Below are 12428 nucleotides of genomic sequence, written 5' to 3'. Positions count from 1 at the left end.
CTTTTTAAAAGCCTGAAAGAGATGTCCTTTCACTTTTCAACCAACTCCAGAACAAGAGACATTTTTTAAAGATTATGACGGCCTCACCAGACTTACCGGTAACCTGAAAAAAGCTTTACCCATGGGTGTGAGGGGATTGATAGGAAACCTTATACAACTTAACCTTTATGCAAAACATCCACATTTACTGTAGAAGGCAGTGGGAAACTATTTTTGATTTCATGATGAGAAACTGTACACTTACAAAAGTGAAAGATGGAGCTTGCTTGTTCCTAATGGCACTGAGTTGCACTGAGATGGCACTGATTAAATGCAAAAAATGTAAACAATGACAATGTCTGATGATAATCATCAGTAATGGCACATGTCTTTGCTCTGAAGTCTCTATGTAAACAGGAACACACATGCATATGCACACTTTTTGAAATGAAGGGTTTTTTTCCACCTCCTCGTTCATCTCTTTCCTTCTTCAATTCCACGCTTTCTTTGCAGCACGGAAAATATATCCTGTTTAAATTATGGAAATTTGAGAAGTTATCCTGTAAAGTTATTACCCATCATTTATACTCAGTGGAATATTTTCAGTGCCTGCTTCCTTTCTTGTTCCCTCCCTCCTCAGTCCAGCACGTCTCTTTCTAGAACACCCAGGTGACCGGGACCCACTGGGGGTTTTTGGAAACCGTTTCCAGCGCTGCTTTGACGGTGCGGTATGTCTCGTCGAGGTTGTCGTTGACAATGCTGAGGTCAAAGTAGTGACCATAAGCTGTCTGGATTTTAGCACTCTCATCGCACGTCCTCTGCAGCTCTTCATCCTGTGAAGGAAAACAGATAGCAGGGCTGTTAATCACAGGACTTCTGCTTTGACTGATTTCTCATTATTTGCTGCTTCCTGAGTTATTCATCTTCTTTATGTGCATATGGTTGTACTGTGAGCAATTCCTACCATCAGCGTCTTGGTGACGACCCCTGCCTCTGCAGCTGACTGATTTAGGGCCTTGAGCACCTCGAACTCTGGAGCTTGAAGGAACACGATGTAGGGCAAGAACTCAGAGGTCCGCAGAACTTTGAGAGACTAAAATTAAGACACGCAAGCAAAATCAACACAAGTACATTAGACTGAAAGAGTCTCTTGCAGGCTCTAAACTTTTTGACCCACTGGGCTAATCCACCACAAGTTACCGACTGACGAGAGTGAAAGACTGTTTTCTCTTATCAGTACTCTTAATAAGATGCCCTTGAGTGAGGCACATGACACTATGCTGACTGAATGGGACTGACTGTGTCAAACAGATTTAAGATAAAGTAGAGAAGTTGTCATGGGATTACGATGTGATCTGAATCAGCTGAATCAGCTTACCACAATAGCACAACGACATTGATTCAGCATCTCAAGCACAACGTAAGTTAGAGCATTTCACTTTAATAAACTGGCAATAGAAACTATTAGAAGCATGTGTGTAATGTATACAGGATTCTGTCAAATTAGCCCCTAATTTTCACACAAGACAGTAAAGGTGCTGCTGCTTATGGTTACTGCTAAAAACAGAAAAGTCTTGTATGTGCACACCTGAGGGTTGGCGTCCAGTATGCAGACCCGCCCTGCCTCCACCACCTCATGTATGGAGTCGATCTTCAAGCCGTACAGGTTGCCCTCATACTCTCCATGTTCTAGATAGCGCCCGTTCTTGATGTCTGTTTCCATTTTGCTGCGGGTAGTGAAAGCAAACATCCGACTCTCTCGCTCTCCCTTTTTGGGTTTTCTGGAGGTGTCTGCGCAAATACAAGGAAGGGAAGTTACTATGATCAGTTTATTAGCTCAAGCCAGCTAACATAGCTCTCCAACCCAAAATGTAAAAATTTTTAGATGGATGGTGGACATTTTAGTCAGTTTGTCTGCCACATTTGGTAGCAGACCCCACTCTGAAAAGTTGTTTTAATAAAATCTTCTGCTATTAAAGTCTAAACTGTGGCCATTCCTTTTTCAACCCTTTGAGAAACATTAAAGGTGAGTATTGATCTATATTAGTCCAAATAGCTCTAATAGGTTGCTCTAGCCTTTCCCAGTAATATCTTCCCTTGGGGCCTATTGTACAGGCCTCTGAAACCATCCCAGGATAACAAGTGCCACAACAGGTGCAATCAAAAAGGTTTGACCTGCAAAGTTAGTCAGCTTTTTTCCTATCAGGGGAAGCAGGGAAGACATCTGGACATGAAGGCAGTCAGGTTGAGCGAGTCCCCTCTGCACCATCTACTGGCTGAGACTCAGATGATGCAGAGGGGACTGATCAGAGGATCAGGGATCAAGATGTTTTTTAATCAGAGAGCCGAAATCAACTTCCTGCATAGGGGTTTGTGGGCCTACCGATCGACTCAATATAACAAAAAAACAATTCTAGCTACTTTAGCAATAAGAAGCAATAAGGCAATGGAATATATCAGACTTCATACATGGAATTATGGTCCCAAAGAGCTGTGGATCCCTCAGTAGAAGCTTATTCTTTAGTCTCCGCCTCCCCACACCTTGAGCACCTATCAGAATCAGAGTCTTCCTCTTGAAAGGTGGGACCTTGGCCACCTCCTCATAGAGCAGTATCTCATGTCTGTCAAACTCTGAGGGTGAACAAAGAGCAGAAAGTAAGGACGAAGCAGTAGGAATATTTTACCCCAGCAGAGCTAAACTGATCCTGGCCCTGTTTTATTACCTGCATTTTTGGTGGTCACATACATCATCTTCTTCTTCTTCTTTCCTCCAACACCAGTACACAGATTTCCTGTTGCATTGTTGGAGCACAGCATTAGTGTAGGCAGAGAACTGAAGCCAAACTTCAAACTAAAGTAATTTATGAGCATCAGTCATGTTTCACAACTACTAACTTGTACTCATTTGCCCACAAGCTGGCTTGTAATGATCAGTCATGTTCATGCATGTGTCTCTGCCAGATATTATGTCTCATACACATTTAATTTTTCCTCTTTAAGTTCTAATATTCATGTTTGTGCTTCTAAAAGGGGAATTAGATCTACTGGATCTACTGATAAGAGCTCCCTTACAGAACAAAACCCTTTCTGTGAACTCGAACTGAATTAGCAGTTGTTCGAATGCTTATGCAAATCTCACATTTACAGAAGTGTAAAAAATGACACATCATTGACTGGTAACGTTTAGCAAAGAAAACCTTTTTTCTTTTACAAAGGTTGGACATCAGAGAGCGATGGTTCTTATATGCCATAATAACTGGGGTAACTCCCACATATGAAAGTGGGAGTATGTTCAAACTTCTTTTCTTGTAATCTAATACAGGTTCATGCTATAATGCTCAATGTTATATTGAAAATATTTCTTATAAAAAGTTAAGTCTAAATATTCTTAAAACATTGTAGACCAGTGCACTGGCACATTGTGAAATTTAAACATGTGAGCAAACTTCATGTACCTGGCGTGTTTGTGCACCACCACACGGCAGTGACAAATAATCAATAAACCATGGGCTGCAGCAACACACACCAGACATGTGAACATAATGCCCTTCCTTAATGAACACCTACTTAATACTTAACACTTTCAGAAGTCTTTTTTTTTTTGCTGCCATATGTTTATTAACGATTTATATTTCTGTTTACAGTATAATATGCTAATATAGTTCAATACAAATGGGTCATATTCTGTTGTGTTCATGAAACATTTTTGGCTTTTACCCCAAAGCTGTAAAAGGCTGATGGAGTACTGTCGTCACCCTGCAGGGCAGCAGCTTGGACACTCACGTTTGTGAATGCTATAACTCCAAAATGTGCCAATGTGGGATTTTGAAATGTTTTGGATTTTGAAGGTGCAGCTACTAAAATTTCAGATGAGTTTGAATCTCAGCGACACTGACCTCAAGGTTTCTTCAAGTTTCCTGAAAATCTTGTGATGCAATAATTCAAGGAGGAAGTCACCTATGATTATCTAACTGATACCATCCACTAGGAGGCTGCAGAGCAACACTGGCAACCACCAGTATTTTAATAATATTTTACATCCATAGTGAGATGATTTCATTAAGGCCCAAAACACACACTGCGTCCATGCTTTGATTAGAATCCAGGCCCTCTGTTAAAATAAAGTCACCATCATCACAACCTTATTCGTTCTTTCATATTACCTGCAGGTGCCAGCTCCACATCTCTCTTGACAAAAGCTTTCCTTTTTTCCTCAAGCATCTGACTAGGGATTAACCCAGCACTCCCACCTTCCACATGACGTGCCTGCACAACAAATGAAGAAAAAATTAGCAAAGCAATCCAAAGATATGAAAATGTGCACACAGGAAGCTATAACATGTTCACATAAATACTATTCTGTCACCTGCCACCAGTTGACATCATCCTGATTGACTATTTGCAGGATATCCCCGGTCTCAAACCTTAACCCCGCCTCCTTGCAAGGAATCAGGTTGTCGTTGGCTGGGTCATAATCATAGTGACACTTAAAGAATACCTGGAGAAATACATAGAGGTACACATCTTTATTTCAGTGGTGCATCCCAAGTTAAAATCCCTTTAAGACTAGAACTGCTAGGAGGGGTTCATGTTACCACAGGTGCCATTACTGAGGTGCTGCTTGCAGTAATGGCAAAGATGCCATTTTTTAAGTTCACTTAAGTTGTTTATTTCATCAAATTTTTCTAATTTTAAGTCAGATTTGGCAAAACAAGGATTTAAGGTGAATTTTGAGGGATTTGAATGGTTTCATCAATGAGTTTTAAAATTTAATTGCAGGTTGTAAAGTTTAAAACACACTTTAGAATAAATAAACAAAGACTGGACAAAACTACCACAACAGCTTACACACTTAAAAAATATAATTAAGACCAAACCTGCACACTACCCTGCCTCAGTCCGCAGCTTCACCTGCTGAGGTGCTGCTCAGGCCTGAAAGTGAGCAGGGCGCTGTTCTCTTGATTTCACTCTTTAGTTATTTGGATTAGTTCCCCACACTCTGGAGTCTCTGTTCATTTCAGTTCCCTATGCTGCCCTACACAGCAAGTTACATACCTGGTTCTCCATGCCTTCGGTCCCACAGTCTGCCCAGCTCAATATCCCACCCTGAGCCCAGCAGCAATTACTCATGTTTCATCTAACTACATTCCCCTACATATTTATTTATCAATCACATATAGCTAGCTCTGACTCATGTAACAGCAGCATTTAAGTCAAAATGTGTGTAAACAATCGTATTGCTAGGCAGCCCAATGTGGCACAACAGTGATTTTACATCAGTTTCTATGCGGTCGAAATAACATCCTTGGTGGTTCTATGTAAAAATGGTTATACTTTCTTTTCTCTTTTGATCCCAAACACCCCAAAATTCAGTATTTGATGAAGAAATCCATTTTTAAAACGGCATGAAATATGAGATCACGTGGTTTTAATTTAACAGAGGTCAAAACAAGGTTCTAGTGTTAATGAAAATAAGTTTCTAACAATGAAATTCAGTTAATAACCAAAAAATAAATAAATAAATAGAAACCCTGACAAATAAGGAGAATAGATTTAGCCCCATGTGTCTATTCTGTGTGTGGTGTGTTTATGTGTCACCTGTACAGGTGGTATGGATTCATGATAACTTGGCAGTATCTTCAGAACCACAATTCCACTAGCTGCTTGCAGCTCTTCCTGTAAAACCCTGGGGTCCCTGCCCACTTCTCGTCCATTCGCCTGTCAATAAAGTAGACAACAAGAGTAATGACAAAAAAGATTCCTTACATGTCTTAAAGGTTAAGCGAAAGGGTTTTAAACAGCTGACTAGAGTTTTACATTTAAATTTGCAAATTCGATCAGTTGGCTTAAATATTTACAGAACTTTGAAGCATGTAAAAATTAAAAGCCTCTTGTGGACTATGCAGATGACGGACAAATTGAACAACTGAAAATGTACTCTTAAGGTGTTAGCCCACTACAGAGCACCAGAACAGGTCCCAATAGCCCTGTCAGGAGGGATAGACCTGCCCAGTGCAAGCAAGCTACACCACAGAGTATTTAAACACAGGTAAGTATCTGCTCAAACATCCACTCAAATGAATAAAGTTCCACAGATTCCAGGAGTGAAACTCCAGTAACTGCAGCACCAAAAACCCCTGAATAAAATGTCAAAAAAACAAACTTTCACTAGCAAATGATCCTTACTTTTGCTATTTTTTCCTGATCTATTCATTTGCACAGTATTGGGATTGAACTGCTGTGGGTTTCTGCCCCATGCTTTCATAAGAACACATAGTTTACCTCGCCATCTAGTGGTTAAACAATAGTATGGACACAGATTTATGCATTTAGACTTTCAGAACGCCGTGATCAATAAACAGCTGATAAACAACAGATTTTTTCTTATGGTAGTTGTGGAGGTACGCAAATAATCCGGGGCATTTCATGCTTGAGCCTGACCTTGAGTCATAGCGGTTAACAAGTTGACACTCAAGAAGAAATAAACACAAGAGAACAAGAGTCGATAAGTAAATGCTTAACGAGACGATTGATACGGTAATACGGTAATATCGGTAAGCTTCATATGTAAATCAGGCGGGAACTCAGAACAGCATAAAAAAAACTGGAGACATGTGAAACAGCTACTGCTGTAAAAATAGCTTCACTCCCAAGAATCACAGGGACAGTGGGCCAGGTGCACTGATTTCCTGGAGTCTCAGCTGGTCTCCTGTTAACCTCACAGTGAGACACATTTTAATGTAGATGAAACAATGGAAATATAATGCTTTACAAAGTGAGCTTTGGAGACGTTACCTCTGAACAGTCTGCAGTAGCTGTCTACATGTTTCTGTCGGCTCTTGCATTCATAGGACGGATAGTCTTAGCAGGAAACCAAAAAGTATATTCTTCATCAAATACTAACTTACTGAAAAAAGTAAACAACTATCCTATAGAACTAAAAATGCAAGGTTCCACCATAAACCAATAAATTAGAGGATAATTGAAAATGAAACTAAGGAAAACAAAAAACAAACAAAAAAGAAAAAAGCAACACACCTCTTTGATGATATCGCCGACGTGCAGCAGCCCTTGTTGGTCTATCATCCCACCATGAAGAATACGAGCTATCACCAGCTCCCCACCCTCCACCTTGAATGTCACACCCTGGAATACAGTTATTACTGGCTATTATCTCCATCATTAACACTAATAAAAATCTGCATCCATAACCCAAATGGCACCAGCATACAACCCACACAAGCATTTATTATTTCACAAACTGAATGTTTTTAAATGGGACACACAAAAGGTGCAAACAGTCCAAATTCTAATAACCTACCAGATGCTCCCCGGCTATTTTGCGTATGCCCACCATGCGGATGGCATCAGGTGGAAGGTGGTTGTGTGCTTGGCTGTCTTCTGGTTCATGATCCACAAAGTCACATGGGCTGGGAGGTGGACTTTCACATGCTTGAGCTGCCACTGAATCATGTGTCTCCAGCAGAGACTGAGGCACAAAATATCATGCATGAAATATTCGTTTTCCTTCAATTAACCACCTCTGTGACTGGAATACAGTGAAAACACAAAGTGGGAAACACTGTGTGTGTGACTTTGTGTGTTCCACACCTGGAAGTGAGGCTGCGTGAGAATGCGAGCAAGCTCGGCTGCGGTGTCAGAACGATTGGTGAATGGGTCCAGGTCTCTCAGGATCTCCTGCAGGAGCTCCACATTATTCTCCCTCACGGGTGACAACCGTGGCTCCTTCAGGCTCTCCTCTTGCTCCTTACGCACAAATACAAACACGGTTACAAAGATGAGAGCGTGCTGCAAGTGCAAGTATGAATGACAGAAGCGCAGCAAAATTTATTGAATTTAAAATATGTGTGTGCACGAGTGCATCTGTGTGAAGCCTACCAGAGGGCTTTCCATGATGCCTTTGAGGTAAATGAGGTCCAGGTCATTGGCTGTGGTGGAGCTGGCCGTGCTGTCGCTCATTGCGTCCAACACTTGGGGCACTGTGACACACACACACACACACACACACACACACACACACACACACACACACACACACACACACACACACACACACACACACACACACACACACACACACACACACAGTGAAGGGAAGAACAACATTAAGTAAGGGAAACATGGTAAATGAGACAGTAACAAATGACACAGAGCTTGTGTCTATAGTTGTAACTCTGCTTTAAACAAGCACCTGGCTTCCTGGTTTTAACAAAGCTGTGATGTAACTGTCTGAATTCTGCTCATTATAGGGAAATTCCTCATTGGAATTCAACATCCTTTTAGTTTCAAAAATAGATACTTACGCGAGTATGAGTTTATAACTCCATATTAATCTAATGGCATGGGTTAAAAAAGCTGCAGACTGTGTGTTGTGTCAGGTAGGGGATACTGTAGGGCTGACAAATCAATCAAAACCGACATTCAGGACCTCAAATTGACATTTTTTGTCTTTAAATTCAGTTAATACTCCCCCCAGTGTGTACTGTCTCCTTTAAAACATACTACCGAGTGTGGTGGCACACGGTCTGTTGTTTGGATGCATTTTTGGCTTTAGGAACGACAACATTGAACAAAGAGAAGAAAACAGAAAGCTGCAGGCTAAAATCATGTGCTAGAGAAATGAACTGTACATGTATTGCTTTGCTTTGCTTTGGAAGTTTGAGAAAATTTCAACTTGCCAGCACAGCTTGTTAGCCGGAATGCTGCCTTAAGGTTAAAGTTTAAAGTTGAAATTTAAAATGAAAGAAAACTAGATTATGACTCATAAATACAGCCTACAGCAGTGCTGTTATGTACAAAACTGCAGTAAATTTAAGAATTTCTATATTTAGTCATATTCAAGGGAAGTATGCTACAATGTAACAAGCTGCAATTATGTAATTTTTTCATTTTTATTTATTTTAGTATTTTCATATTATTGAATTTGATATTACCAGATGTAATCAAAGGCCACAGGTGTAAGCAAACCAGCATCATATATATATATATATATATACTACAGCGCTATCATAAATATTGGTATTTGGGGGCATCAGTCGTTTCCTGGAGGATATTCTACAGTGTAGCTGTAACTCTAAAACATCTGTTATCATTAATTAGCTTACAAAGAGCAAATACCACCATTTTTCAGATTAGTAACACATTCTCATATTTCTGGTTTTTAATCTTTTGTGAAACTGGATTTTAGGAGAGAGCTGTGAATAAAGAAAACAGAAAAAAACAATCATGTGGCGATGCTAAGCTGATGTGGAGTATAGTGTTTGGTCTCACCAGGCTCTGTCCTGGTGGAGGCCACGGGCATGGTAGAGCTGCAGTAAATCTGAGAAGGACAGAAAGAAAAAAAGGAAAGAATGATCAACAAAATAAATGTAAGTGCAGGTCTGAAAATAAGACACTGACAATAATGATAAAGACGTTCAATGAACACCAACATTTTAAAAAAGCTTGTTTCCTTCGCTGCTACATTCAGATGGGGATGATTTAGTACAAATGATGATGTCCTCTATTCATGCCGTGCAAACCACCTGCTTTTAAACTCACTGGGCAACTTGCAATACAAAGATAAACACTTTCACATGAATAAAAGCCTCAAGATTGGAACCAATTGGACAAGTTAACACTCTTAATATATAGGCCACTGCACCACTTACACGCAGTGCAGTACACCACTACAGCCTCAGTAATACACATTTTTTAAAAACAGCCTTTGAGCTTATATGATTTTACCAGGCTTTTTTACTCCTATAAATGGCTGCAGGAAGAAGAAAAAGGGGAGAGCACAATTGCAAGTAATGTACTGGCATAGAAACATAAACACTACAGCCAGGGTAGCTATTTATCCATTTAGGCCTGAAGCTAAATAGCTGAGCTGATATATCTCACATGCACTACAGCTCTGAGTTTTTTTAGTGATCATCTGACAGAAGTGGATATGAGACCAAAAAATTGGAGAGTTGTCAGTTATCATAGATATATGAAGAACCAAATCTGGGCTTTAACATGTTTTTCTGTTCAGTTCTGACATTTTAGTAATTATTTTTATAGCATGATTTAAAAAAGCAGATTCAGCAGTCTAAAATATTCATGTTAAACATTTTAATCATCCTTTTCTGTCGAGACTTATGCTGCCATCCTGCTGACTGAGAGTAACAACCGCGTGATAATAACTGATGACTGGGTTCAGTGTGTGCTATAAATTAGCATGAGATAAAACTGCACTGCTCAGTTGCTGCACGTGGGAATGTTTGCGGGTGTATACGGTATGCTCGTGTTTTTGAACCCCCTCCCCGCCATAACGCAGCACGACAAACACACAGGGTGCAGTGATGTCAGCGACTGAGGGTGGAGCTCCACTGATTGTTCTGGAATTGAACATGCCTGGCAAAAGGGGAGGGGGAGGGCATGTGGGTGTGACTAATCTATACACTGCCAAGACAGCACACACGATACAATGGCAATACAGAGAAAGTGAGAAGGGAACAAAGAGGCACACATCCCCTTTAATGCTTTCTATCTATCTATGCATTTATCTATGCTTGTTGCTATGACAAGCTGCTGTTGCAGTTTGTGGCTGCCATGGAAACTCATCTTCCCTCAGTTTTGCCTTCACACACACACCCTGCTGTTTATACTAGAGTAGGCATTACACAACACCTCAGGCAAAAGTGGATGACGTAAAAGGAGAAGCTGTAAGAGTGAGACGTGTGGAACGGGATGGACTGGATGTAAAGTATAATGTCTGAAAGATGAGATTCACACCATCATCCAGCTTTGATGCACATTTTATCCAAGCTGATGACAACAAATGTGAAAGAAAACATTACAAGATTTTAATCTTGGATACTACCCTGACCTGTTTGGGTCTAGACTGGCGACAGCAAAACTCCATGAATAATAATGAACACCATAAAAGAGAGAAACTGACTGAGCATAGGATGCTTCGGTGCTTAGCACTGTTGTCTCACAGTGAAACTTTTTAAAGTTCAAACCTGCGCCTTCCTTTTTCAATCTGTTCTTCCAGTTTCCTCCAGTAGCTCCAGTTTCTTCCCAAACTGAAAACACGTCAGGTTAATTCCCCTGACCAAGGGACTAGCCTACTGGCTGCCCACTGCTCTTAAAAGGGGCACCCCCAAATCATATTTACATATTTACATTTTACTCCAGTCTGTAGTACCATTTATCCAACTAAATTATTTTGGTTATGAGTCACCTAGTTTATTCCGTTTTAGAGCAGAATGTGTGTGTGTGTGTGTGTGTGTGTATATCCTCAGTGTGAAAAAAACAAAAAACAGATGTTGCAAATCTAAGTAGAACCACGGACGGTGCGCCTGAACTGAACTCACACTGTGTATGTATGACTCATCAAATAAATGCACATCGTGAGTAGCAGCATAACTTCACTGAGCTGTATGACAATGAGTATGGGAGTACAATACTTTTTCTCTTTTGTTGATATTACTGATGAGGACGTGGACTCATTCTATGTGGATGAAGTAGGCTGCTCAGCTACTGTACATGTCAACTACAATAACAGCCCAACACAGACACATTAATGACTGTGTTTAAAATGCTGTGAAGTCCATTTGCTTTCTGCTTCCTCACACGTTCCAACAAACACCCCTCCTCGTCCTCCTGCTTCATCGTCACTTTTTTTAACACTTCTTTCCCTCACAGCTTCCTCAGCTCTGCACTCTGTCCTGCTGTCTCACTCCCCTCTGCTTTTTTAATCCTTTTTTCTTGCTTGCAGATCCCCTTAATGATGTTCCCCTCCTTCTTACCTTCCTCCCATCCTTTCCTCTCTATTACTCCCTTATTTATGCAACATCCCTGCCCCTCCTCCATTCACCCCCCACCATCATCCATCTGCTTAGTTACACCAGGACAGGCCTGCTGTATGTAAAGAAACAATTGTAGAAAGCACATGCCGGCAAAAGCTGTTTGGCTGTGTGCTGTACTACATGCCAACATGGTTTAAACTGTGTCGTTATCCTGTATTTAGTAAAGCTGGTTATTTCAAACGATTTATTCCTTAGACTTGAGCTAAAGTGCTGTTTTATCCTCATTTTCTTTTGTACTATTTTACCATTTCAAAAGGAAAATCCCAACCAAGCAGATATAATAGCTGGACTACAACTTAACTGATGACAAATGTAGTGTGATTATTGTTTCTAATCATTATTATTATTTTGAGTCTCTGAGATGATAACAAACACACAAATCATGTCAGTTACTAAACTTCAACAGCAAGAGAATTACTCAGAATTGTTATTGAATTGTTAGAATACATAATAAAAAAGAAAAAACTTTAAGAGATTTATGGTATTTAATATTATGGCTTTATTAAGCAATTTTAAAAAAGCTATATTTGTCAAGTATTAGGACAGATGAGTCTAGCTTGACAAACTGTCATAAAATTGTCAGGGTGAGTG

At 40.2% G+C, this 12428-nt stretch overlaps 1 protein-coding gene across 4 annotated transcripts; it reads right to left on the bottom strand.

The window, feature by feature from the left end:
- Nucleotides 1-635: 635 nt before the first annotated feature.
- Nucleotides 636-9301, bottom strand: mpp2a (MAGUK p55 scaffold protein 2a). Of its 4 annotated transcripts, XM_085352003.1 has the most exons (14): nucleotides 9276-9301; nucleotides 9178-9194; nucleotides 7879-7970; nucleotides 7591-7743; nucleotides 7301-7468; nucleotides 7018-7125; nucleotides 5578-5697; nucleotides 4346-4477; nucleotides 4143-4245; nucleotides 2703-2771; nucleotides 2449-2610; nucleotides 1568-1770; nucleotides 944-1072; nucleotides 636-812 (listed from the first exon to the last, which is right to left on the bottom strand). In XM_085352003.1, the coding sequence occupies exons 1-14, from the start codon at nucleotides 9299-9301 to the stop codon at nucleotides 636-638; spliced, it is 1659 nt and encodes a 552-aa protein (XP_085208129.1). The 4 variants fall into 4 exon arrangements, with proteins under 4 accessions (XP_085208129.1, XP_085208127.1, XP_085208128.1 ...); XM_085352001.1 differs by lacking the exon at nucleotides 9178-9194 and having other exon boundaries at nucleotides 4346-4481; nucleotides 5555-5697; nucleotides 7591-7746; nucleotides 7879-7979; nucleotides 9271-9301; XM_085352002.1 differs by lacking the exon at nucleotides 9178-9194 and having other exon boundaries at nucleotides 7591-7746; nucleotides 7879-7979; nucleotides 9271-9301.
- Nucleotides 9302-12428: the final 3127 nt, after the last annotated feature.

The sequence above is a fragment of the Diplotaxodon limnothrissa genome, linkage group LG4 (assembly GCF_057381915.1).
Source record: "Diplotaxodon limnothrissa isolate DT_005_m linkage group LG4, D_limnothrissa_male_GT1.1, whole genome shotgun sequence".
Classification (NCBI taxonomy): domain Eukaryota; kingdom Metazoa; phylum Chordata; class Actinopteri; order Cichliformes; family Cichlidae; genus Diplotaxodon; species Diplotaxodon limnothrissa.
This window is presented reverse-complemented; position numbering and strand designations above follow the sequence as displayed.